Source organism: Oncorhynchus nerka, linkage group LG27, assembly GCF_034236695.1.
Source record: "Oncorhynchus nerka isolate Pitt River linkage group LG27, Oner_Uvic_2.0, whole genome shotgun sequence".
NCBI lineage: Eukaryota > Metazoa > Chordata > Actinopteri > Salmoniformes > Salmonidae > Oncorhynchus > Oncorhynchus nerka.
In genome coordinates, this window is record NC_088422.1 from 60,233,001 (window position 1) to 60,260,944 (window position 27,944).

General features: G+C 41.9%; 1 protein-coding gene across 5 annotated transcripts in view; it reads left to right on the forward strand.

Annotated features, from left to right (window-relative positions):
• The first annotated feature begins 224 nt into the window (after positions 1–224).
• The window catches only part of LOC115112076 (PHD finger protein 21A-like), a 39,742-nt gene continuing 12,022 nt past the window's right edge, over positions 225–27,944 (forward strand). For 4 of the 5 annotated variants that reach the window (XM_029638839.2, XM_029638843.2, XM_029638841.2 and 1 more), the window contains exons 1-5: positions 225–483; positions 5,677–5,732; positions 8,867–8,965; positions 10,126–10,158; positions 11,230–11,295. In XM_029638839.2, the coding sequence (XP_029494699.1) occupies positions 5,691–5,732; positions 8,867–8,965; positions 10,126–10,158; positions 11,230–11,295 (240 nt within the window). In that variant the 5' untranslated portion in view covers positions 225–483; positions 5,677–5,690. The remainder of the gene's footprint in view (positions 484–5,676; positions 5,733–8,866; positions 8,966–10,125; positions 10,159–11,229; positions 11,296–27,944) is intronic. The other variant, XM_029638840.2, reaches the window with a different exon arrangement.

The following is a 27,944-nucleotide window of genomic DNA, read 5'->3' on the forward strand; positions in this document are numbered from 1 at the left end:
AAATAAATTCGCCGCACCGTCACATAAAGTAGTTCCTCTACTAAATGCGATTTAATCTGTATTTATGCATACAATCACAATATACTGAAACGATTTAATACTTTAATTATATTATTGAATCAATCAGAGCCATTGGTGACTTGTTTTGTGCTAAGTGCCCCTTAGTTTTTCTTGCCCCGTTCTCGCTCACTCTTCCTACGCGCATTGATGTGCAATGTGCTCAGGATAGGGGGGTGAATGAGATTGACGAAGAGTTCTTGTTCTGTATCTCAGTTTTTCTCTTTATACTCAAATTAAATAGTGGGAAAAATTATCGGGAAAATCACATCATATGCAATGGAGTGTATTTGGATATTAAGTGGATAAATACACGCTCTGGGCGTTTTTCGGTGAAGAAGTACTACGGTGTTTGTAAATATTTATTTAAATAATTTGTGTGAGAAGAGCAGGGTTGGCTGCTGCTCAAGTGAGTAAAAGAGGAGGGTAAGAACATCTCGGGATCTTTCTATTATTATAAGAACTTTCATTTTCATCTCTGCTACTCTCTTTATTATGTGATTAATATTGTTGTTTTAGATCAAGTGTATTCGCATTTTAGTCGAGGGAAAGCAGTCGCTGAGCAATCGTTTTGTTCATATATCCATATTCTAGGAGTTGGGTGATATTTTATAAGTGCCTTGCTATTGGAGGGCATTGAACGTAGTGCGTAAAGGGGCTGATTCTAACTTGCGCTAAGCTTTACGCCTCTGTTATACAATAAAAACACCGTTTGCAAAGAATTTCAAAGCACAATTATAATGTATTTTGTTGTGTAATGAACTACCGGACAGTCATCCATTTCAGATGTCTATGTTATTAAGTCGATTTGTCTGCTTTTTAGTTGAACGAATGCTTTGTTGCTTGCCCTCTGTTTCTTTTTCGTAAAGGAACGCTGTATCGCGACGAGTAACACGTAATAGCGCCACAAAAGCGTTAGTGAATGCTATTGAGTAGGTTACCATTTCACGTAAAAGAAAAAAACGTATCACACAAGTTATTGTATTTTATTCCAAAAGAGGTATAACATACGTATATCCTGTTCTTGCGTAGTTCATTTATGTTGCAAGTTAATACCATGTGATATTTGAGTTAATACTATACCATAACTAAGTGGATTCTCATTGGACAACCAACTTGCTATTTGGAGGAAGAACTCCAACTCGCGAATGATATTTAACTAATTTAGTTATGCTTGCATCAAGTGCACTAAAATAGTTTCTCCTGGTGCCCTACATACTAGCATACTCTGAGAAAGAATAAGAATATTTCCCTACTGAACAATATATAACTAATTCTCAGGATTCGCTATACAGTTATTTCCCCCCAAATAAATGTGGCCTAGCTGGTGAAATCGTGGGGGGTAGTTGTAGGCCCTATTCCACTCGAACGGCTGAGATTGGAACGTTTGATATTGTATCAGTTTTTCTTAATCGAGGCCCTTATTCTTAGTTTGATTGAGTAGCAGACAGGTGCAGTGACGTGTCCAGTAGGTCACTTTAGGAGTAGGACGTATAAATCGACCCAGCTGTAGTTTAAATTTCCAGTTTTGCATCACGTTCGTGTTTGGCCCCACTTTATATCATGTATTTAGACAGGTGCCGTGGAATTAAATTGTAGGAAGGGTACTCATTGTTGTACTCACTTACTGCACTGTTGGAGCTAGGAACACAAGCATTTTGCTACACCCGCAATAACATCTGCTAAATATTTGTATGTGACAATAACATTTGATTTGATAGTATGTAGGCCCAGCCTGGTCTCATAGACTAGACGTAACATAGTAAATGTAAAAACGGGAAATCCAAATTAATATGATATGTTACGTTTGATATTGTTTTGTTTTTTTACCCCCTTTTTCTCCCCAATTTTGTGGTATCCAATTGGTAGTTACAGTCTTGTCTCATCGCTGCAACTCCCGTACGGAGTCAGAAGAATCGAAGGTCGAGAGCCGTGCATCCTCCGAAACAAAACTCAACCAAGCCGCACTGCTTCTTTACACAATGCCAGCTTAACCCAGAAGCCAGCCACACCAATGTGTCGGAGGAAACACCGTACACCTGGCAACCATGCATGCGCCTGGCTCGCCACTGGAGTCACTAGCGAAGGGACAAGGACATCCCTGCCAGCCAAACCATGCCCTAACCCTGTTTTCGCCAACAGGACTGGATTTTTTCTGTTTGTCGCACCATTATCAATAAACCCTAGAAAAGTCCAGGAGGCCCACCGTTTCTGAGATACTGCAACCGGCACATACCATGCTCAAAGTTGCTGAAGTCACTCATTTTGCCCATTCTAACCTTCAATCGAACGGTTACGGGGTGGTTTACCTAAACCACTGAGTGTATGTATATTTTTTATTTTACCTTTATTTAACTAGGCAAGTCAGTTAAGAACAAATTCCTATTTTCAATGACGGCCTAGGAACAGTGGGTTAACTGCCTTGTTCAGGGGCAGAACAACAGATTTGTACCTTGTCAGCACGGGGATTCGAACTTGCAACCTTTCAGATACTAGCCCAACACTTTAACCACTAGGCTACCCTGCCCCGCCCCATATTATAATACATTAGTTTTCCGTATGGGTAACTTTATCCCCTAGCCTAGCTAATGTTATCTACCTAGCTAATGTTAGCTTTAGCCACCTAGCTAATGTTAGCCACAACAAATTGGAATTAGTAACATATACATTTTTGCTAATTCGTAACATATTGTACGCATGAGTTGGAACCGGTTCAGGGAACAGAACCGAAAACTGTAAAAGAATGAAATTATTTGATGAACAGAACCAGAAATGAAAGTGATCTATATTGTTCCAGAATAGAACCATTATTTTAAAAGTCTGGGACCCAGTTAATAACATTTATTTTACGTTCCTGACATTTTTTCCCAGTTTCCCAAAAATCGCAACCATGCCTATGCAAAGCCCTCACTGTCTGCCAGTGGATGTGTGTGTAGGCTACCTTCCCCTCCCCCTCAGAAGCATAGGTTACTGGAGTCTACTGACGACATTACAAACGTGATTCAGAAATTATGGAAAGATGTTTAATTATAGAAGAATGGATTAACTTTTTCAATGCTAGTTAAGGATATTATAGTTATCAGGTTTCACATTGGATTTAACTGACTACAAAAAGGTAAGATGAGTTTTTAATTCGAGTGCTGTTCTACACAAACAAGCTTGTTAGCTAGCTAGCTAACGTTTGCTCTGGTCCAACGTTAAACCAAATCGGAAATTCAAAGACATTCAAAGTTCCTCCATAGAAGCTGCTCCTCTGTAGGTATAATTCTGTGGGCCTAATTCAGATAATGCAACAAGATGCCCGGCGCTTCAAGGCAAGCTTCCTTCACCCTCTTGCTCTACACTGGTCTGTCTGTAGTGACTGGCAGCACCGTGTTTGTGCTTGTCTTTCGTTATGATTAAACCATGATGTTACGGAAAAATAAAATTTGCTCTTAACAACTTTCATTTACAGATTAAATAATGGTTCTGTTCAGGACGAAACAATTAGATTTTTTAAAGTTCCAACCCCTGATTGCACGAATTGCAATTTGTAACATGTATTGTACAAATTGCAATTCGTAACATATCATATGAAATGGATGATGGACATCCACAAATTAATACGTACCATATGAAATGTAACATATCATGCTAATTGGAGTGTTATGGATTTACATTTATTATGTTACGTATACCCCTGAGTCCAGGTTGGTAGGCCGTTATACCTATAGTACTAACATTAGTATGAGTATCATGCACAATTTCAAGGATTTCTGCAAAAAGTACAGGTTTTAGAAAATAAAGTAACTTACTGTTGATGATTTAGATTTTTCGCTGCAATGTCCTAACCCTCACTCTAATAATTGTGCATACCATCAAAGAATGGGCCACGAACAAAAACATAAACAACGGTGCAAATGCATTTAATACATTACATTTTTACGTGCAACTAGCACTCACTTTTTATCATATGTTGGTAGGCTATGATGTTCAAGCAATGACATTCCATGAGAGCGACATACTGTAACGTTTTTTGAAACATAATTTGAAGCTATACAAAATTGTTTACAAAGTTTTCTATGATATCAAAAACAATGGACTAAGTGGTTTTAATAATGTATTAACAAGTCATATTCTTCTAAATCAAGGGATATAGACTATTTCCATCATTTAAATGACTAGAACCTTACAGACTTAGTAACCTACAGTATGAAAAAGCAGTGTACTTCTGCTAGATTAATTGAATAGGTAGTAGCTCAGCTTCCTGATATGTACACTAAGGCTGGCGATTGCCAGGGACCTTCCGATATTATCACAATGCTTAGGACCCGATATGATATGTATTAAGATTCTCACAATTCTATATGTATTGCAATTCGACATTGCGATTTGATATTCCAAACATATTGCTCACTATTTGTCTGCAGTTGAGAGACAAGACAGAGCATGAGAAAATGAGTTTAGATCAGCCATGGAAGTAAAAGTGCTATTTGCACATAAAAATGTTATTCATTAAATGCATTTGCACCGTTGTTTATGTTTTTGTTCGTGGCCCAATCTTTGATGGTAACGTAACAAAATGTAGAAAAGGTCTAGGTGTCTGAATACTTTTCGAAGACACTGTATAGCAGCACCAACAAAAAAAATCATAAATATTTACCATCTGAACAAACCAAAACTAATTTGCAGGCTTCAGTATACAGTTATTTCCCCCGAATAAATGTGGCCTAGTGACATGTAACTGTATCGTATTCCCCCATCACTAATGTATACCTGTACTGTGTTTTACCTATATACCACCTTCCCCTGAAATTGGCATGTTCTCAAGGATAGTGAGGGAAGGATATGAGGAGAGCAGGAGAGAGAGATAGCCAGAGAATGGGAGAGGGAGGAAACCAGTCCACTCAGCCAGGTGGTAAGCCCATGTAATGGCCCCAATGTTATTATTGTTCTCTTGGCAAAAGGCCCTGGCCGGAAATCAATCCGCCGGCTGGGAGGCTGTAACACTGCTGTGATTTGACTCGCTCTCTTTCCCAGTTTTCACTCACTATGAAATGCTTACACACCGTGTACAAAACTAGTAGGATGTTTTGGGGAGTTTGCACATTCATCTCTTTTTATTTTCTCAGCATTATAGTTCATCATCAGAAAGCAGTAGGTTACTTTCAAATAAGTTGTACAGAACATCAACATCTGGATTTAAATGCCAACGATTATCAAACTGTCTTCATAAAGAAAATACTCCATTTGTTTTATCCATTTTACTCTAGACTAGAAAATGGTCTAATGCACTATTAATACTTTAAAGGCCCAACCAGTCCTAGAGAGCAGAGGGTAGTCCATACTATCCAAAGCATAGTAGAGTGAGATGATGTAAAACAAAAACAGAAAAATACTATTCCAAAACATTATGCTGAATATTCCTTGCACATCACAATCTAATGACTTTGTGGAGTAGCCTTGGGCCCTGAGGTCTTTGAATGGGCTCTACAGAGAGAGAAGAGAGAGTGGACGGCAAGTGTTTTGGGCCCCTGCTGTGGGTTAGGAAAGCCCAAGCTATGACATGCTGCTGGACGTCGCACTGCAACATTATTTAAGTGGAGTGGCTTATCTGATTGCCTCTTTTTTGTGTCACAGCTGCCACCCCCTCAATGCAAAATTGGATGGTGTTCAAAACTGAAGACTGTGTGAAGGTAAAGCTATGAACATTTATTGTGTGTGTGTGTGTGTGTGTGTGTGTGTGAACGTTTAAATGCAATCCTTAACATGAAGAAAAACCAATAACTGTAAATGTAAATAACAGTGCAGTTTTCACAAAACAACATATTATTATACGTGTTATAGCCTAACTAGACGATAGGCAGGATTAAGGCCTCGAAAGTTGTGTAATTTAAACAAAACCAGAGAGGAGGAGGTGAACTTTAGGCTGCTTTGGTGAATTTGCGAGGCATGCAAGACAAAACATTGAAAGATACAGATAACCAAGACATACAGTGTGTATTCAGGCCCCTTGACCTTTTCCACATTTTGTTACGTTACAGCCTTATTCTAAAATGGATTAAATATTGTTATTTTTTCAGCAATCTACACACAATACCCCATAATGGTTATAGTATCTGTATCTTTCAATGTTTTGTCAAAGTGAAAACAGATTTTTTGATTTATTTTGCAAATGTATTAAAAATATTAAACAAATACCTTATTTACATATGTATTCAGACCCTTTGCTATGAGACCTGAAAGACTTCAACATCCTTGCGATGTTTCTACAACTTGATTGGAGTCCACCTGTGGTAAATTCAATTGATTGGGCATGATTTAGAAAGGCACAGACCTGTCTATATAAGGTCCCACGGTTGGCAGTGCATGTCAGAGCAAAAACCAAGCCATGAGCTCGAAGGAATTGTCCGTAGAGCTCCGAGACAGGATTGTGTCAAGGCACGGATCTTGGGAAGGATACCAACACATTTTTGCAGCATTGAAGGTCCCCAAGAACACAGTGGCCTCCATCACTCTTCAATGGAAGACGTTTGGAACCACCAAGACTCTTCCTAGAGCTGGCCGCCCGGCGTAACTGAGCAATCAGGGGAGAAGGGGCTTTCATTAGGGAGGTGACCAAGAACCTAATGGTCACTCTGACAGATCTCTAGAGTTCCTTTGTGGAGATGGGAGAACCTTCCAGAAGGACAACCATCTCTGCAGCACTCCAATTAGGCCTTTATTGTAGAGTGACCAGACGGAAGCCAGTCCTCAGTAAAAGGCACATGACAGCCCGCTTGGAGTTTTCCAAAAGGCATCTGAAGACTCTGAGACCATGAGAAACAATATTTTATGGTCTGATGAAACTAAGATTGAACTCTCTGGCTTGAATGCCAAATGTCACGTCTGGAGGGAACAACTCCCTGGCAGGACCAAGCCTATGGCCTAGATAGGATAAAGCATGGACCTAGATGGTGGCTGTTCATCATAAGGTGAAAGCTGTAAGTCGCTCTGGATAAGGGGAAATGACGTTTTGGAGGAAACCTGGCAGCGGCGAAGCATGGGACTCATGCTGTGGGGAGGGGACTAGTCAGGATCAGGGGAAAGATGAACAGAGCAAGTACATAGAGATCCCTGATGAAAACCTGCTCCAGAGTGCTGAGGATCTCAGACTGGTGCGAAGGTTCACCTTCCAACAGGACAACGATCCTAAGCACAGAGCCAAGACATTGCAGGAGTGGCTTTGGGGACAAGTCTCTGAATGTCCTTGAGTGGCCCAGCCAGAGCCTGGACTTGAACCCAATCGAACATCTCTGGAGAGACCTGAAAATAACTGTTCAGCAACGCTCCCCATCCAACCTGGCAGAGCTTGAGAGGATCTGCAGAGAGGAATGGGAGAAACTCCCCAAATACAGGTGAGCCAAGCTTGTAGTGTCATACCCAAGAAGACCTGAGGCTGTAATCGCTGACAAAGGTGCTTCAACAAAGTACTGAGTAAAGGGTCTGAATACAGACATTTCTATAAAACTTAATTGCTTTGTCATTATGGGCTATTGTGTGTAAATTGGTGAGTACATTTTTTTTAAACACACACATTTTAGAATAAGGCTGTAATGTAACAAAATGTGGAAAAAGTTGAGGGGTCTGAATACTTTCCTAAGGCACTGTATGCACACCTTTTCTCTTTCCCTCGCGCTGGCTTGCCTGCTCTTTCTCTCTGCTAATGATGTAAGTGTGTGTAGAATATCCTAGCCTATTCATTGATCATAGGCCCTGCTTTACTGAAGTTGCGAGACATTGCAACCCAAGAAATGGCGAGTTACAGCATACCATTACGAGATGCAGCTTTTGATTGCCTAGTGCACTAGTTTGCCTAGTGCACTGACTTTGTATGCTTTGGTGTCTGACCTGCCTATACTGTGCCCCTCCCCTCTCACACTGTCCCTCGCTAGGTCGCTTTGAAAGTTGCAAGCGTTTTTGTTCTCGGAAGTACGCAACTAATCAGTCTCCTCAGTTCCAAAAAAAACAAACACTTGTCCCGTGGAAAACGGTGTGCACAGTCATTTTACCTTGAACTTCATGCTAGTTAAAGCTGCTGTCTCGGATCTTTACACCACACATACAGCACCCCGAGCTTGGCACACGCAAACCCCAATTCAGCAGTCACAGTCTTGACACTCAGAAATGGGAGTCGACATGCAAGGAGTTGAGGAATCAATTATTTTGGAGTCGCCTCTCCGCCACCACGTCAGTTGGAAAAATGTCAGAGAAAGGCGAGCGACAGCAGCGATGTGTGGCAATACTTTGAGCAGTTAAATGAGAAGGTGGTGAAGTGCAAACTTTGCGAGGTGGAATTGAGGTAAAGTAATGGTAGTTCACAGGTGCAACGCTTAACCATCTGAAAGGGACGCACCCTGAGACCCAAACCTTTGCTTGCATTGTGAATTCACATGAAATTGTAGTAAATTCTCGTATCGTTTTAATGGGAAAACCCCCAAAAATGTGTCTGTTTTAAACTTTAAGAAAAAAGTATTGTGTGTGTGTGTGTGTGTGTGTGTGTACAGGTTTATAAACAAATAATTAAATGTTTATAAACTACTTACAAACATGTTGTAAATCCTATTAAGTGTACTTCAATGTGAAGTGTTTTGGAAATGTCTACTTTAACGTCCTTAAAAGTAGATAAAAGATAACATGGATAACGGCAACATTTTTACAGTGTTCTATGGCCTGATGCCATTGCTTTGTTATAAGCACAACTTGATTTCACTGTTACAAGTCTTTATGTTGACATATTAGTATTCCTGTTGAATGAAGGGATAAAATATCCATCTTCCTGGCTGAACAGGCTGAAAGCTGTCCAGGACTGAGCTTCCGACAGAAGGGATCAATGATGGAATTACAGACCCTCCAAGAGTCCCTGAAAGCGGATATACAAGTTCATCAGGTAACAGCACTACAGCATCTCTCTGGTTTTCTGCCATTTAACCACCATTTGTTCACTTGATTCACCTGGAAATGATCAGACATGTTTCGGGAGGAAAGTTGATAACACATTCAACTGTGCGGCAGAATGTGGTTGGGTTTTTGTTCATTACACTCCATCAGATTCTTGTCCTCAGGCTGCGCCATGAATACTTCCTCCTTCGACTCATCCTATCTGTCAGCTTATCCACCTCCTTCTCTACTCTGTGTCCTCCTGCCTCTCCCTTCAGTGATTGTCCTTTAAGTATGGTTTAGTGTCGGGTTTGGGTCAGAAAAATATACTTCATCCTGTAAATGTATGCTCTACACTCTTTGAAAAACAAGTGCTACCTAGAACCTAAAAGGGTTATTCGGCTGTCCCCGTAGGAGAACCCTTTGAATAACCATTTTTGGTTCCAGGTAGAACCCTTTCCAAAGACGGAAAGGGTTCTGGAACCAAAAAGGGTTCTCCTATGGGGACAGCCGAAGAACCCTTTTGGAACCCTTTTTATCCCTCAAAGAGTTTATGTGTACTCTGTAGTCTTGTATTTCTGTGCCATCCATAATGTTTCTGTTTTGAGGTTTGGTGCATGATACCCTCCGTTTGGTTCAACCCAAATACGGAAACCAGAAACATGAGGAAAGCTTATCCTCGCACCTCTATCACCAGCCAGATGTGCTCCTTATAGCAAAAATGCAAACAGGGCATGTGTTGATTAAAATGAGAGTGATCACATTAGAGAGGCCCACATGCCAGTATGGTGTTCCTATTCGCAACCACTGAATGTACCTCCTTGTGTTTGTCTGGAATGTTTTGTACAGTGGGGAGCCATGAATGTGCTCTAAGGTTGCAGTATTGGAAGGTGCCTCTGGGGGCCACTGTGTCTACATTTGTATGGCTGTGACAACAAGAATGCATTGGGTACTGCAACGTTAAAAAGGGGGGGGGGGGTGAGCAAAAGGAACGTTCGCTCAGGAAACGTAAAAACCTATTGCAAAACCTTTTTCTCTAACCTTTAAGAAGCATGTGCCGTTAGGAACAAGTGACACAGCCTCTCTCCTTGTAGTATATTAGGTGTGTCAATGCATTTGTTATGTGGTTGTTAATAACTTATGTGTCTTTCTATGATTTCTCTCTCACAGAAACTAGTGTCCCAGATGAAACAGGATCCACAGGTAAGCCCCTCCTGTCACAAAGGCGGTTGTACCAGATTGCTAGGCCCAAATACACCATATGTTTTGGGGTTGACATCAGTTTTTCAAGCTTTTGAAAGAATGTAGTATCCCTATTACTCAAAATCTACACAGTTGAAAGATATGACTTAAAACAGCCTAAGAGGAAAACCAGAAAAAAGACCAGTTAAGATATAATGTTTTGAATTTTTTCTCCCCAATTCCGTGGTATCCAATTTTTTTCTTTTAGTAGCTACTATCTTGTCTCATCGCTACAACTCCCGTACGGGCTCGGGAGAGACGAAGGTTGAAAGTCATGCGTCCTCCGATACACAACCCAACCAAGCCGCACTGCTTCTTAACACAGCGCGCATCCAACCCGGAAGCCAGCAGCACCAATGTGTCGGAGGAAACACCGTACACCTGGCAACCTTGGTTAGCCCGCGATGAGACAAGGACATCCCTACCGGCCACGGACCTCCCGGTCGCAGGGCGACGGGCTCAGAGCCCCAGGGGCTCAGAGATTTTTGATTGGTTCCAAACTCCACCTCTTTTACTTTACTCTGTCAATGTTGAGAACTGCCTTGAAATCTCCCCAGAGCTCTTCTATCTCTGTAGTATCCGCCCACCATACTTTATCATCCTGCAGCCCTTTTATGAGGACTCAATGCTGTAGCAGCAGCGGCCCATCCCACATTTCAGCGGTGTCCCTACATCCCAGCTCTGAGTTCCCCCTCATGTGGCTGACAGCCGTGGCAGCCCAGTGACGCGAGGGGAGTGGATTACTCTTTCCACCTCACTTCACTCATCCCGTGGGAAACGGTGTGCACAGTCATTTTAACTTGGACTTCATGCTAGTTAAAGCTGCTGTCTCGGATCTTTACACCACACATACACACACACACACACACACACACACACACACACACAAATACAGCACCCAGAGCTTGGCACACTCCCCACATAACACGCAAACCCCAACTCAGCTGTCACGAATGAACAATTCTTCACAGCTATGTGTAAGTGAGCTATAACAGGCTTGTTGCTCTCTTCTTCTTTTTTTTGTTGCTGCAGAATGCTGATTTGAAGAAGCAGCTCCATGAACGTCAAGCCAAGATCACAGCGCTGAGTGAGCAGCAGGTAGGCAACTGAAACAGGAGAGGGGAGTGGTGGCTCTGGGATTTCATACACCATCACACTGGCACACACCAAGGTCTTTACCAGTCTTACATTACTGCACTGTGTGTTAAAATGCTAGAGGTTCTCTACATGACAGAGCCTACTTTCACTTCCTGTCTGAGCTATCCTTTCTTTCTTTTCTTCTTCTCTGTCCTTCTTCTGGAGAGTAGGCCTAGACAAGTCAATGTGGCAGATCTAAGAGTCCTGCATGCTTCTGCATGTGATTGATGATTTCTGTACAGTTGAGGGTGTGAGCCTTGGATCACTTTGAGTTGGGTTTTGTCTGCTTCTTCAGGCTAGGGGCTTAGAGCAGGTGTCTGACTGATCCAGTTTCATGGTGCTAAAAAGCACCACTCTTTGTGAAGCTGTTAACATTCACATCCATTGACAACCATGGGATGGTTAGAGATAAGAGTCATTTGAGACTTTAACAGTTTATAGGACCTATGTACAGCAGTGGTGTGAAGTACTTAAGTAAAAATACTTGAAAGTACTACTTAAGTTGTTTTCTATACTTTACTTTACTATTTATATTTTTGCAAACTTTTACTTCACTACAATCCTAAAGAAAATGATATACTTTTTACTCCATACATTTTCCCTGACACCCAAAAGTACTCGTTACATTTTGACAGGAAAATGGTCCAATTCACACACTTATCAAGAGCACATCCCTGGTCATCCCTACTGCCTCTGATCTAGGGGTCTCACTAAACACAAATGCTTACTTTGTCAATTATGTCTGAGCATGTGAGTGTGCACCTGGCTATCCGTCAACAATTGTGACGTCTGGTTTGTTTAATATAAGGAATTTGAGATGGTTTATACTTTTGAAAGTTAAGTACATTTGAGCAATTCCATTTACTTTTGACACTTAAGTATATTTAAAACATTTACTCAAGTAGTATTTTACTGATACTAATAGATTTTTACTTGAGTCATTTTCTATTAAGGTACCTTTATTTTTGCTCAAGTATGACAATTGAGTACTTTTTCCACCACTGATGTACAGTATATACAGTATATTTGTTATTGACTTACAAGTACAACTGGCATGCATGCAGGCTAGTGTTAGTGAATTTGCCCCTCAACCAATCATTTACATATTATTGTAAGAGGCTTTGTTTTGGCGATTTGAACTGAGTCAAACTTTTGGATATATGTTGTTTTTCCTCTTAACCACTTTGCTGCATATAAACTTACCCTGTTATTGTGGTTTAATGAAGTCTTGGAAATGATAGAGGTTTCTATTGAACCTCTGTTTACAATGTCCCTGGTGTCTAATTTTCTTTACAGACTAAATGAAGGGGTGTGATTCCTGTAGAAGTGTCCCATTTCTTTCCACCTGTCACTTATCGATCGTCCTCTCTCTAGTCTAGGGCCTCTGTCGGCTCAACCAAAGAGGTTTTTAAAACGTCAAATTTAAACGCTGTTTGGGAAGGGCCTGGATTCACTTTCAAAAGAAAAATAATTGCCATTTTATTTGTGCAGAGGCCGAAGCTTTTGTTGTACCTTAATTGAGTCTGTGTTGCTGTCTTAGTTTTGAGAGCCCTTAAGCTTTATGTTTGTTTAACGGTTATGCTATGAGAATATTTGGTCACAATACTCGCAGTGGATGCATGGGTATCTGATCTGAAGAGAAGTTCAACACCGATTGAGAGCTGTTCTTTGAGAATCAAGGGGAGCATTTTACTGGAATTAGCATCAAACCTGCATCCCCATAGTCCCATCCAGACACTGCTTGTGGCGGTGCACTTTCTCAGTCTATTCTTATTACCCCCTCAAGATATGCTTCTTAATACAACTCTGCTGTTGCAGTCTGTCCTGTATTCACTTTACATGGAGTCAATGTCTTCATTATTTAACTTACATGAAGTTGCTCCACACCTTGAGGCTCCTTAAGGGAAACATGTTTGACATATATTTGTTACTGGATTGTGTGTGTGTGTGTGCATTAGTGCTAAGCGGTTAGTGCTTTTTGATTTATGAGGTCGGTTCGGTTTCGGTTTGATTATAAAAAATAAAAAATTACGGTCTTCGGGTTTCGATTGAATAATTTTAAGCATTTAAATGCGCTATCCATTATGTGGGTTGAATCCTTTAACAACACAGAATAAAACAATGAATAAAAGTTCAACGATGGTAATGACCCATTGATACTTATCAGTTATTACCCTTCGTTTATTCACCTTACTATATCTGAATTAAATATTTGTTGTGTATATTACATTGGTTTTACTTGAGGACTTTATTATTTCATTCCGAAGTCATCTCTATAGAGCTGCCTATACTATGACAAAATCACTATTTTAGTAGTTTATAAAAGTAAATAAGGCATACTTTTATGACTGTTGAATACCAATGATCAACTACTTCGATCAGGGATGGGTAACTGATCAGGGATGGGCCTGTACCCAAATACACAAGCGGGTCCAGAACCAGAATTCAAAATAATGTCATGGGTCAGATCTGATATGATTGTCTCGGGTCTCGGGTATGTGTAATTTTTAACTGACTTTTCCAGAAGGACCCATATAGTTTTGAACGCAACTGCTGCAGTAGAGAGAGTGAGAGAGAAATTGTATAATTTATGCTGCTCCTCTTTGCTTTTCACGTAGGTGGCACGTGTAGCTTGTTGTTGTTGTTGTTGACCAATCATAAGCCATCAAAGCTGCAATAGGCTAGTTATAGAGCCTCTGCGTGGGGAAAAAGTTAGGAGATATCTATTCATTGGAAGATTCGTTAAAAGTTTAAGGAGAAGGATAGGCTACAACGACCTAAAGCCGACAGGTAGGCTGCTACTATTATATTATGAATGGAGTTGTTGTTGTTAGTAACTGTGTAGGACGAGAAAGCGCATGCAGCCTCAATTAGCCTAGCTAGCTAGATTAATTAGCTTCTCCAGGTTTGAAGACAGGTATTACATATAAATAACCTAGCTATGGCAGCTATTAGTCTACTATAGCGTGAGCCAGCTTGGTTGGTTGCAGTTTCTCATCTCTCCCTTCCTCCTCCCTGTTCCCCGGTCACTCGCTCACACTCATAGTAGCCTATAAACACAGCACTGGCCCCTGCTAGAGCGTCACTTCTCTCTACCACCTCCCCCTTGTGCTTTATCAGCTCCGGTTAATAAAGTAGCTTAAAATGTTATTTTTCTGCTGCTTCCCTCACTCAGATCGAACCGGGCCTGGATCCAACCAGGCCTATACGGAACGAGTCTAGCTGTTCCTCAGGTCCGTTTGGAACTGGTCTCTATATTGTAAAAGTTATCTTATGCGTATTGGGTCTGGTTGGGAAATCCCCAGGTCGGTTTTGGAACGGGTCCAACTATTTAGTTTCAAAACGGGCAGGCTGCTCAGGCCAAGTATTTCAGCAGCTCAGCTATGAATTTTTAAAAGTGTTTTTTATAAATTTACACTAGCAGCTGATTGCGTATAAGACCGGACCGATTTACATTTTTTATCATACTGAACTATTCATTGTCTGTATGAATAGAGGTAGGAGTGGTGAAAGGTAAATTGAGAGGGTCACTTCATTCTAGCACTATGTGAAAGACAAAATACTCCATCTGAGGATTCTCCGCTGAAATTAGTCACACCAATGTGCTTTTGGCTACACAACCTCCACCACTGCATTGTAACCAGAAGGAATGAAATATTAAAGTGCTGACTGAAGGTCAGGTTAGTTGTGTGTGGAGAAACCTGGATTCCATTTCAATGGACCTGAGCTGTTTTCATCTAGTGTTTCACGTTGTTCGAGAGGATTCTAGCTGACTTATTTGCTGGACTGGCTTGATTAGGAGTTAGATACTGCAAAGCTCGTGAGGAGTAGAATTGTCAATCTTGACAGATAAGTTGTGTAACACAGCATTCGACGTTCTGCTTATAAACTTATAAATCATTAGTTCATTGTTTGTTAACAAGCTTTTGAAAAAGATCATTATATGCCATTCGTTCTTGTTAGGACCTTCTCTTAGCCCCCATAATGCACCGATGACTTATTTTATGAGCTGAGAAACTTTTTCAGAAACCGTTTAGTTAACAATGTCCTGAAAGAGACTATTACAGTTCCACACATCAGCAGTTTTCATTGTGTGGACTGAAAAGATGTAGAAAACTCTCTCTCTCTCACTCACTTAATGAAAAGGCTCAACTCCAGGGATGTCACCCCACCGGGGCTATGGAAGCAGCCAGGCTGTGCTTCTATAAATCATGCTGCAATGATCCAGCCATCGATTTCAGACTGGGGTTGTCTTTAGCACAGTTGAAAACCCTTAAAAATGTCAATTATTTTATTGATTCCTGGATTTTCTTCCTAACTCTCCCCTGTCCCCCATTTACAATATATATATATATATATATATATATTTATTTATTTTACAGTTTTTTTGGTCAATCGTCTCTCAGTACTGTGTCTTTTTGTCGGTGTGATGTGTTATAATCTGGATTTACAGCGCAGTTCTTTCAACATCACTTCTTGGATTTAAAATAAACTGCCCTGCATTTCGCAGGGGTCAATACTAGGAGCTGTTCTTTTTACTATTTATACAAATGCTATTGGTCAATCTGTTAAAATGATTACATTTGAATCGATATGCGGATGATACTATTGCGTATGCAATTGACCCAACTACTGACTGGGCTGTGACAAGGCTACAGTCTGATTTTTGCAGTTGTGTAGGAAGCCCTCCAAGTAATCCTCGAAAGATGTTTCGATTGGATGCTTTGAAGTCCCTCGGACAATTCAGACAGCTGATTTTTATCATGAAGAATGTGTTAGTTTTAAATGAATGTGTTTTGTATCTTAATGTGTATATTGTCTATATGTTGTGTTTACCTGTACTTCCCTGTTGTATGTGCTTGTTTTTGTATGGCGCAGGGCTCATTTGTGAAATCGACGTTAGTCTCAATAGGACTTCCCCGTTGGAATAAAGGCAAATAATCGGAATATTCCTCTGAAAATCCTTTTTACTCTGGAAGAGGGAAGTCGCTTTTCGTTGTGATTTGTAGAGACTCAGAGGCTTGTCTTGTGTTTCTGAGCGTTATGGTAGCGCTCATGTCGGAGAGTTGTCTCATTTTCCCACAGATGACATTTGATTGGCTTTCGAGAGGCATACCGCTGAGGATGTTTGTGAGAATAAAATGGGTTCAACCTCTGGTCAGACCTGAACCTGATAAACTTGGGACACATGGGAGCAGAAAGTGCTGAACCTCCCTTCTCTAATAATGCACTCCAGGGAGGCTGTGTGTGTCAGTGAGCTGGTGTCTTATGTCTCTTTGTGAGTTGGCAAAGGATTCATCCATATTTTCAAGCAGGTTTCAAGCAGTGGAGTAAAGTTGCAGCATTCTGTATTTATGATACTATGTGGTGGTCCCTTCCTCTTTTAAGAGGTGTGCTATTCAACTTGCCCTGCAGAATTCATTTAAAAAGGCTCTCCTTTTAAATGAGGAAGCTCTATTGTCTCGGAATGCCTGTCTGCCTGTGTGGCTCCCTAGCTCCCACCCAGGGATAATAAAACACCTTGAGCTCCTCCACCGTAGAAATAATGACCCATGGCACTGAAACGAGGCACAATTGAATCGATTTAGCTGCAGTCTGTCCTTTCTTTGACTGCCTCAATGGTTTGAATAGTACGGGGCATTTTATGAGGAGACGGAGCCCTGTGGATCCAGAGAAATGGCACTGCGATGAATGCTTGGGCAGGTCTCAACTGGCCTGGCCAGGACTGAATACAGGGGAATCAGACAGACTGGCTGTGACATGTGACGTTATGGCTCACTGTAAAAGCCTCACAGCTGTTGATAAGCTAGTTGCACTTGTGCCATTTGTGAAAACATGAGGAATAGAAAGACCATATGATAATATGCAAAATACTGGAAGGACTAAAACATTGATGCCAAGGAAAGAACCTGCTCCCCATCTATTGTCAATGCTATTGTTCTTAAGTCACACACATTATCAATATGTTGTAAATGGATTTACACAGACTTGCTATGCCCTTCTATTCCCCTGGGGACACAGATTTGCTAGTGGGGCATTTTTGGGCAGGGCTGTTTTATGGCTACTTCAGGGATGGTTCAGGACTACTTGGGGCTGGTTCAAGGCTGGTGCAAGTTTGGTTTGGGCTTGGTACAGCAGGGGTAACCTGGCACTCAGTCTGAGCTGTATTTGCAGCCTCTAACGAGAGTCCCTGCTGCGAGGCCCAGATATTATCACTGCTGCTCCTCCATGCACGTAATCTGGACGTGTATCTCTGCTGTGTGCCCAGGAAATAGAAGAAGGAGGTAGGGAGGAGAGAGAAGGGTGGGCATAAAAAGAGCTGGAAACTAAAAGTGCTTTAGTGTTGTTGAGGGATGACTCACAGTATTGCCCTGAAATGAACCCCCCAAAAATTCCTGCATACAATATATGGTCGTCCTCCGCTGCTCTCTTCTAAATGCAAAATATGCAGACAAGCATTGTTTCACGTAATGTCCAATCGAATATACATCAAATTAAGTATTCTGACTCTTTTTAATATACTTTTTAATTATTACCACACTCTGAGGCTGTACCACACATCAAGTTGTACTTTCCCCTCCTCACACCTTGAAAGCACACACAGTAGAAGCATTCACATTACATTCAGCCCACCAGGTAGACTCCTATCTCTTCTCTGTGTTGGATACCTGCGTTGGAGTTAGCCTGCACAGGGTTCAGTGATCACTGTTCCTTAGCAACAGGTGAGCCATATGGTCATTTCTGGCACAGAGTCAGTCTTTTTGTGAGCAGCTGCCTAGAACTTTTCGTTTTTTTGTTCTGTTGGCGCTTGTAGGGCAATTACGGTTGCGCTTGTGGCCGGTACAGGTGTACTGTATGTCAGTGATCTCCCGGTCACCTCCCAGGGAGTGATGACACATCTCCCTTGGACATCTAGCTCCGTCTCAGAGAGGAGAGTAAAGAGCCAGCCCCCTCACTGACTTCTCCCACTTCCCACCTACAGTTCAAAGGTTGGTGAAGTAGCTACGCCTCCATTCTACCCTACAGCCAGTTTAAGAACATCCTCAACACTTTAGAAGCTAACGGGGGAAGAATGCGTCTAAAGCCTGAAAAGAAAATCCCTATTCCTGAGAAGTGCTGCGGCAGCACGCTGCTAAGTCACCGTCTTGAAAGCAGAGGGAGGGAGGGAGTGTGTGTGTGTGTGTGACAGGAGGACGTGCTATCATCCAGCAGCACGGTGCATCTTAGTGTTAGAATGTCAGCTCCACTCTTCCACACAGATGCTCCCTGCTGTGTGGTCTGGAGAGGAGACTGTGGCAGGCCAGAGGAGAGCAGGAGAAAGAGTGCAGCCTGGCTGGCTGTCACTGGGAGAGTGGGGCCAACTACCGTGCTCTCTGGGAGCCGTGTGGGGAGGAGTTTCGTTAAGACATGCCCCCGCACTTTTCCACTGCAGGCCTGTTCTGTCCGCCCCCGGAAACCTAAAACTACAATCCGGGATAATCTCCTTGATGTCTGACTAATACAGTGAAAATACAGAAATGAGCCTCGTGTACTACCTCCTGGGGTGTGCTTTCCTCGCTGTGTTCTTAAAACTAATGACCCCCACCTGCTAGTTCACCGATCCTTAAATCTCCATCCTCCCGGTAGATTAACATTTGCTCAGGCTGAATAAGCGACCAGGCCAAAGTCTTTGACTCAATTGAAAAGTTCCTCCAAAAACACATTTGTTTGCCATGTTTGCCATTTATAGAAGCTTTGAAGGTGACTAAAGACACTGAGCTTGTTGAGTAAGTGGGTAGATGGATGCTGTTTTCGGTTTCCTTTCTATTGTTTCCTATTCTGTACTAAGAAGGATTTGCAGTGTGTGTCATACAAGAAATGCTGGAGGTAATTACGAAAGAGTATGAATCACACTACAGCTCAGTGCTAAGAGGCGTCACTACAGACCCTGGTTTGATTCCAGGCTGTATCACAACCGGCTGTGATTGGGAGTCCCATAGGGCGGCGTACAATTGGCCCAGCATTGTTAGGGTTTGGCCGGGGTAGGCTGTCATTGTAAATAAGAATTTGTTCTTAACGGTCTTGTCTAGTTAAATAAAGTTAAATTAAAATGTAAATTATTTTGAAAATGTTAGAAGAAAATAAACAAGTCACACAATTGTTAATACTATTAGTTGCTTTATCTATATCAAAGCAGATAAAGCACTGCTCCTGGTAGACTCAGTAAATTGATTTTAGAAATTAAGTATGAACCAGATTAAACACATTCATGGAAATGCTAATCCTTTTCCTGCTCAGGGGGCAGTTTACATTGTTCAGCACATTGTACTTTGAAAGTAGATTCGTATTCAGTGCCCTGCACTTCCTCCCACCCCACTAGAGCGTATCTGCAGGGAGCAGGGCTGTCTGGATAGAGAAGAGGTTTTATACCTGCTTAACCCACTTTCACAGTGCTCTGTGGCTGACTGAGAGACTGACTGAGTAAAAGAGAGCAGCGCCTACCCCATGATGCATGTAGTTGCTGAGTAAATACTCAATTCTGGCAGTGATGTGCACTGTGCCAGGGGCTGTGTGTGTTCATGAGGAGACTGTAGAGCTTTTACTGTTGTTTCCACCCAGATTTTTAGCTCTAGTTGTTGTGAACAGGATGGGGGGGGTAGAGCTAGGTCTGCTGGGTTATGTTTAGCTATAAGGCTGATCTGTAGATCTGCTTTGCCAGAGGTTTAAGTAAGGCAGATTGTCGCCTAAAACCGCTACTAGCTACTACTATGCACGTTTATCGGATGCAATTGATAAATTTATATATCTTTTTTTACTCCTATGCTTGTGTATGATTTTAGAGAACTTATGATTCATTTACTTTCCGCCCTCTTGTTCAACCTCTCTGTCTCCACTCCTATCTGAAATACAAAAAAAGAAGCTGCATTGTCTTTAACGCTCCCGGCTAATTGTAATTAATTACTACCATTTAACGCACAACAGCATAGTAAATATCCCAGGATCCCAGATCCTTTACAATTCGCCTGTTGTCCGCCATGATGCCATCTCACGGTAGCTCTGACTTTAACCTCCGCTTCAGGCTCTCGTGAGAGGAAGATGAAACTGACGGGATGACCACGGCTTTATTCACTCTCTGTAAGAAAATGTCTACCATTTACTATTGTCAAGCAATCCTTTCATAATGTAACTAATAATAATGTCATGCGATAATGTCAAGTAACAATGTAACAGGGTAGATGGATATCGATGCGGTATGAAATCACCACAATATAGTGCAACTGAGGTGGCCTGGTTGCGTTTTTTTTATTTTATCACACTCGTACTTACTGTAATATGCATTCGTCACTCTGTCTCCGTGAAGAGCGTTGTCTTGGCAGCGGAGGGTTTGACAGTTAGGGAAATTGACTATAACTATATTGGGTGATAATGAAAGGCACAGGGAAAGGGGTTGTGTAGAGGAGCTACGCGATGTCAGGCTAGGACAGGATCACCGCTCCTCCTTTCCTGTCACACTCAATGTCTCATCAATATCAAGTGTCATCATCTTTCACTCGTTCATCTCAGTATTTTGCACACAATCTCTGTCAGTTTGTTGCCATGTGAAAAGAGTGAAAATATGACCTTGACTTCATTAGACAGCTGTGGTGTGAGAATAATCTCAAAACAATACAGCTCTACCTGACACTTGGTACTTTTGAATTGACTGTGTGGGCGTAACTGCGTATGTGTGGTGATAGGGTCTTTTGAGCAGTGAATAATTGTTGCTGACGCATTGCATCCTCTGGTGGTGATTACTTCCTCACTATTCTTTGTTGCGAAACAAAAGGACAGTTAGTAGCCCCCTAACTCATGGTTTCCCAACCCCCTCCCCAGGCCCACTCCCCCCCCCCAGATGTTTTACATTTGAGTTTTAACCCTAAACTGGCACACCTGATTCAATTAGTCAAAGGCTTGGTGATTAGTTGACTAATTGAATCAGGTGTGCCAGTAGGGTTAAAACAAAAATGTGAAATGTCGGGTGGGGCCGAGGAGAGGGTTGGGAAGCCCTGTGTCTAACTGAGAAAGGCAACAGAAGTCTACTGCAGGGGTCGGCAGTTCCGCAGGCACCCGGAGTTTCTCGTGCACTTCCTGGTTTTGATTGAACCGACCTGGAAGACCAGGTGTGTTGAATTTAGTCAGTCACTGAGATAATTAATTAGTTCAGTTGCCTAGTTGGAACAAAATCCTGCAATACCTTCTGCACTCTGGGAACAGGGTTGCCTACCCTTGCTACTGTGTGTACAGATAGCCCAATGTAATCTGTAGTTTTTGTGTGTGCGTGCGTGCATGTGCAAACATGCCAGTATGTGTTACAATTACACACACTGGCTGCAGTAGGGAGGCTTTGTATGTGTCATATGGATCTGCCCAGATGGAGCGAGAGGACAGTGTTAATGTGTGTCTGTGATGGGTTTAGTTCTAGCTCAGAGAGATAGCGAGGGAGAGCGGGAGGACTGTGAGGCAAGAGGTAGTGTGAGAGGAATTTCAATCAAGGGCTCAACATGCAGTTTAAATACCATCAGCACAAAAGGGGAGGGGAGACTGTCAAGGGGATAAATCCTCACACCTGAGAGGCTGAGAGGAGGCAGGCAGGCTGGACGGAGGCAGGCAGGCTGGACGGAGGCAGCCCCAGCCCCAGCCCAGACCTCCCTCCACATGGCTGGAAAGCGCCAGATGTGCCGCTCACATTTCATCCTGTTTCAGAGGAAGATAAAAAATGAAAATATAAAGATGAGGAAGAGATTATGGAGGTAGAGGAAAGCCAGAGTCAGCAGGCCTTAAGCCAATGACGATGCACAGGATCGGGTTTGTATGGAAAAAGATACATCTTAGGGAATGTTGATGATTGATACTGGATGCCATCATTTATAAGTCTTTATCTTGAGAAACTCAAATTTCTAGTTTTTGTCACATGCCCAAGTACAGTGAAATGCTTTTCTTGCCTTCTCTTTCCCAACGATGCAGTAATCAATATCAGTAGGACTATTAAAAAAAGTAACTTGAATAAAAAACACACCAAAAAATATAATTAAGAAAAATGTACGTAAGCTATGTACAGGGTCAGTTCCGAGATTGGAGATGTTGTATAGAGCTGCCTTTCCCTATAAAAAAACACTCACAAAATTTGAGTTTGCTATTCACAAGAAACATTGCCTGATGTGAACCATGCCTCGGACAAAAGAGATCTCAGAAGACCTAAGTTTAAGAATTGTTGACTTGCACAAGTATCTCTAAAAGCGATCTTCATCAGTCCACGGTAAAAGAAATGGTCTAAATGGAGAAAGTTCAGCAGTGTTGCTAATCTCCCTAGGAGTGGCCGTCCTGCAAAGATGACTGCAAGAGCACAGCGCAGAATGCTCAATGAGGTTAAGAAGAATCCTAGAGTGTCTGCTAAAGACTTACAAAAAATATATTGAACAAGCTAACATCTCTGTTGACGAGTCTACGATACGTAAAACACTAAACAAGAAAGGTGTTCATGAGAGGACACCACAGAAGAAGCCACTGCTGTCCACGACTGCACTTCTGAAGTTTGCAAAAGGGCACTTGATGTTCCACAACGCTACTGGCAAAATATTCTGTGGACAGGTGAAACTACATTTGAGTTGTTTGGAAGGAACACACAACACTATGTGCGGAGAAAAAAAAGGCACAGCACACCAACATCAAAACCTCATCCCAACTGTAAAGTATGGTTGAGGGCGCATCATGGTTTAAGGCTGCTTTTCTGCCTTTGGGCCTGGACAGCTTGCTATCATCGATGGAAAAATGAATTCCCCAGTTTATCAAGACAGGAGAATGTTAGGCTATCTGTCCGTCAATTGAAGCTCCACAGAAGTTGGGTGATGCAACAGGACAACGACCCAAAACACAGAAGTAAATCAACAAAAGAATGGCTTCAACAGAACTAAATACACCTTCTGGAGTGGCCCAGTCAGAGTCCTGACCTCAACCCGATTGAGATGCTGTGACATGACCCCAAGAGAGCAGTTCACACCAGACATCCCAAGAATATTGCTGAACTGAAACAGTTTTGTAAAGAAGAATGGTCCAAAATTCCTCCTGAACGTTGTGCAGGTCTGATCCGCAACTACAGAAAACATTGGATTGAGGTTATTGCTGCCAAAGGAGGGTCAACCGGTTATTAAATCCAAGGGTTCGCATACTTTTCCCACCCTGCACTGTGAATGTTTGCACAGTGTGTTCAATAAAGACATGAAAACGTATACTTTTGTGTGTTATTAGTTTAAGCAGACTGTGTTTGTCTATTGTTGTGACCTAAATGAAGATCAGATCAAAGTTTATGCCCAATTTATGCAGAAATCCAGGTATTTCCAAAGAGTTCACATACTTTCTCTTGCCACTGTGTATGCCATATGTACAGTATTTGACCCAGGTCTGCTGTACATGGTTTCTATGGTACAGCATGTCATGATGAGGGGGAGTGGGTCTGAACAGAGTGTACCCCTTCATTCCATCTGTTATATCCCTCCCCTGAGATGAGATGGGGAAATAGAGGAGCTTGTGCTTTTATAAAGTCAACCTCATCTGTGAGTCACTGCTTCCCCTCCCATTTGTATGCCATTTAAAATGACAGCATTCTGTCCCCATTGACAGGGGGGATGGCCATCGAGGGCCGTGTGATGAAGTGCCATTTACCCTTTCCTGTCACACGCACTGTAGAGATCCCAGTGAGTGTCGTAGGGGACTTATGACAAAGAGGTCTGACAATGTCACCTAATAAATGCCTGAATTACGGCAATGCAGATGAAGCAAAGAAAACATGCGCTATGGGTTTTGACACTCCCCGAGGAAAGCTAGCAGAGGAAACAGCTGATGTTGTGAAGCCAGAGACTGAGGACCATTTTAGCAGAGCATTGGTTCAGATTTTTTTTCTCCCGGCAGGCAGCCTTTGGACTTTCCACCATGTATAATTTGTAAACTACAGACCCTCCCAGAGAAAGTGGGAGGTGGGACAGTTATAGGGCGCACTGCTGTGCCTGCTGAGTGAGCACTGGGCCTTTGATTAGCCAACCACTGCTTTGCGGCGTATGTTCAGCAGCCAAGTCAGCACTTCAGCAGACACACGGGGCTTTCTCCCAAGGCCTCAGCACACCCCAACAAGCATCTGGAGATGACTCGCGTGTGGTTTAAATCTATAACTGGAAAGGAATTGTTGCTATGGTCTCTCAACAAATTATTTTAAGAAAGTACATCGCACTCATTGTGTGTAATATTTATGCTGTATGTAATTGTCCATTCTTGTCTTGGTTTTTTGAGAGGTTCAGGTCTTTTTGACTTCTTGTTTATTCAGAATTGATCATTTTAAGCCTTGACCACGTTTTCTGTACGTACAACTTATAAACTTTGATTTCAGTCTTCAGAGGCTGTAAGACACACGTGACCATATTGTGCCCTCTGGAGGTCATCTCTGCCTGTGCATGTTTCTTACCGTACTCTACTGTGTTCTCTCATCAAAAAGCATTCCATCTCTAGGGAGACCCCCCAAAAGGAAATGCAACTGGCCGACCTACCGCATGCCCAAGGACTTCTGCATAATGAAACATATAAAGGTGTGAAAATGGTCTCGGAAAAGCTGTCAGCTTTGTCTAGCTATTACTGAGCATCAGAGAATACTGAATGGTTATGCTAAAAGATGAGGTACATTGAAGATGACAGTAGTTAACAGGACAATAGTTCACATACTGTAGCTGTATGTGGAGTAAGAGATGTGGAACATTTGAGGATGATACAAGATGTCTTTCATTCGCCCGAGATGTCCCAAGACCTTAGCGGCTGATAGCTGTTGTCTGAGAAGGACAACTGTCAGAATCATGAGGGTAGTCTCTGATGAAACCTGTCTCACCGTGGCAGCTGTCCTGCTGTGTGTGTGTGTGTGTGTGTGTTTGCATGTGTGTGTGTGTGTTTGCGTGTGTGTGTGTGTGTGTGTGTGTGTGTGTGTTTGTGTGTGTGTGTGTGTGTGTGTGTGTGTGTGTGTGTGTTTGCATGTGTGTGTGTGTGTGTGTTTGCATGTGTGTTTGCATGTGTGTGTGTGTGCGTGTGCGGCATAGAAAGTTATTTGTCCATCAACTCAATGTAGCTGATGGCAATAACAGCAGAGAAAGCTTGTGCCCAATTCTTCTTTGTGGAGCACTAAAGGGCAGCTCATACATATGCATCACTGACCTTGCCAAATCAAAGCTACAGCAATACACTGGCTTTTAAAAAGAATGCAATTCATGTAGAGTCCTTTACACGATCGACTAATTAGAATTCCCATAATAAGCGGACTGTAAAAGGCTGATTTTTAAAACGAAATCATTAGTTAAACCACAAAGAATAAGCGCAATCACTGCATCAGTCCTCGAGGTTTATTAACAGGAGTGCACTGAGCAGATTATGAAATCCCAATGTTGATCCTTTAGTGGTTATTAGTAGTGTTGCACGGTATACCTAAACGTCTGTACTTATTCTATACTATAACACTAAGAATGGTTCGGTACTAGATTTTGTGTTATTTTCAGTACTTCTGATAAATGTGTCTCACGAACCAAGCCTGTCTATCAGCGCAGCCGACCCTGTATTATTTTACGCACCCTGCTTTCTCCACTTACTCATTAGCCTGTACTGGGAGTCTGGGCTGCCTCATGTTAGCTCCCACTCATGCTGCGCAGAAGTTAACAGACTTGAATAATGCGACACGGCATGTAGAAATGTTGAAACTGTTCATTACTGTTTGCGAAACGGGCTAGTCTATTACAGGCTCGAACACTTTACAATGGAAGAAGATACTGGTAGATTCCAGCTTTGTAAGCAAAATATCTTTGCTAGCTAACAGCTAAAGCTAATATCAGTTCACTACCCTAGTACTTTGTTTGTGATAATATGCAACTAACTAAACTAAAATATGCAGTTTTTCCAAGCTGATTGCCACCAAAGACATGGTTCGCTCACTTATTTGGTCTCTCGCTCACGTCTCTCCCAAAGATGATCTATAGAGAGCATTTGTAATGGTGTCTTTTTGGAGGCACTGTAACGTTCATCGTTGGTAGAAAGAGAGGAGGACCATTGCGCAGCGTGGTAAGTGTTCATAGCTTTTAATGACGTACTAGAACACTGAACAAAACAATAAATAACGCACGAACAGTCCCGTAAGGTGAAAGACAAAAACACTAAACAGGAAATAAGCACCCACAACTCAAAAGTGAAACCAGGCTACCTAAGTATGGTTCTCAATCAGGGACAACGATCGACAGCTGCCTCTAATTGAGAACCATAACAGGTCAAACACAGAAATCCCAAATCATAGAAAAAATAACATAGACAACCCACCCAACTCACGCCATGAAAATACTAAAACAAAGACATAACAAAAGAACTAAGAACGTGACAGGCACTATCTCCACCATGGATCGTTGGACAGAGCCTATGGGGAAAATTAATGCAGTTTTTCGAGGGGTTTTGGATTAACGCAGAAGAGAAGGTCTGTGGTAAAAGCAGGCTTAGGAGATCTTACACGTCTTGTTCTATGAGATCATCTTCATCAACTAACGTCACTTTTTGTGAATTTTGAAGAATTGATGTAATAAAGCACATAAAGGCTTCATAATTCATAAAGGTCATATTATCTTAAATGGAAGGAAAACTGATTTTTTTATTTGTCATCTGTAGCCCCATGAAATCAGTCAAAACAAGCTCAATAACTCAATGCATGCACAAACTCCTATTGAACATGCGTTCACCTGTATTGTGGATATGCCTAAGCTACATTTCATTTACCCAGTTTATCAATATAAATGTACCATTGAAATAAATGATTGCCATTCTGTAATTGGACTGGTAAAAACAAGGTCAAATTGACTGTATAATTGATTCATTAATGCACACATGGTTGTCTCAGAATTTGTATTTTGTAAATGTAATGATATTGAACTCAAAAGATGCGGCAGGTAGCCTAGTGGTTAGAGTGTTGGGCCAGTAACCGAAAGGTTGCTAGATCAAATCCCCGAGCTGACAAGGTAAAAATCTGTCGTTTTGCCCCTGAACAAGGCAGTTAACCCACTGTTCCTAGGCCGTCATTGTAAAAAATAATCTGTTCTTAACTGACTTGCCTAATTAAATAAAGGTTCAAATAAAATACAAAATGATAAACAAAAATGCCCAACAATTAAACAGAGCAGTAGCTGAGTTTATCTGTATGATTCAAGTGCCATTCTTTGACTGGCTAATATGCCTACCAAAGGGCAAAAGGCCTCCAGCAGGGACTGGGGCTGGGATGAAAAATATAGGACAAATCACACAACACGACAAGAGAGATACCTCAGGCAACAACATAGCATAGCAGCAACACATGACAACACAGCACGCTAGCAACACAACATGACAACAACATGGTAGCAACACAACATGGCTGGAGCACAACATGGTAGCAGCACAACATGGCACAAACATTGTTGGGGCACAGACAACAGCACAAAGGGCAAGAAGGTAGAGACAACAATACATCACGCAAAAAAGCAGCCACAACTGTCAGCAATACTAAACCTGGTATCGGTATTGAAGTCAAAATTCTGGTATTGTGACAACAGTAC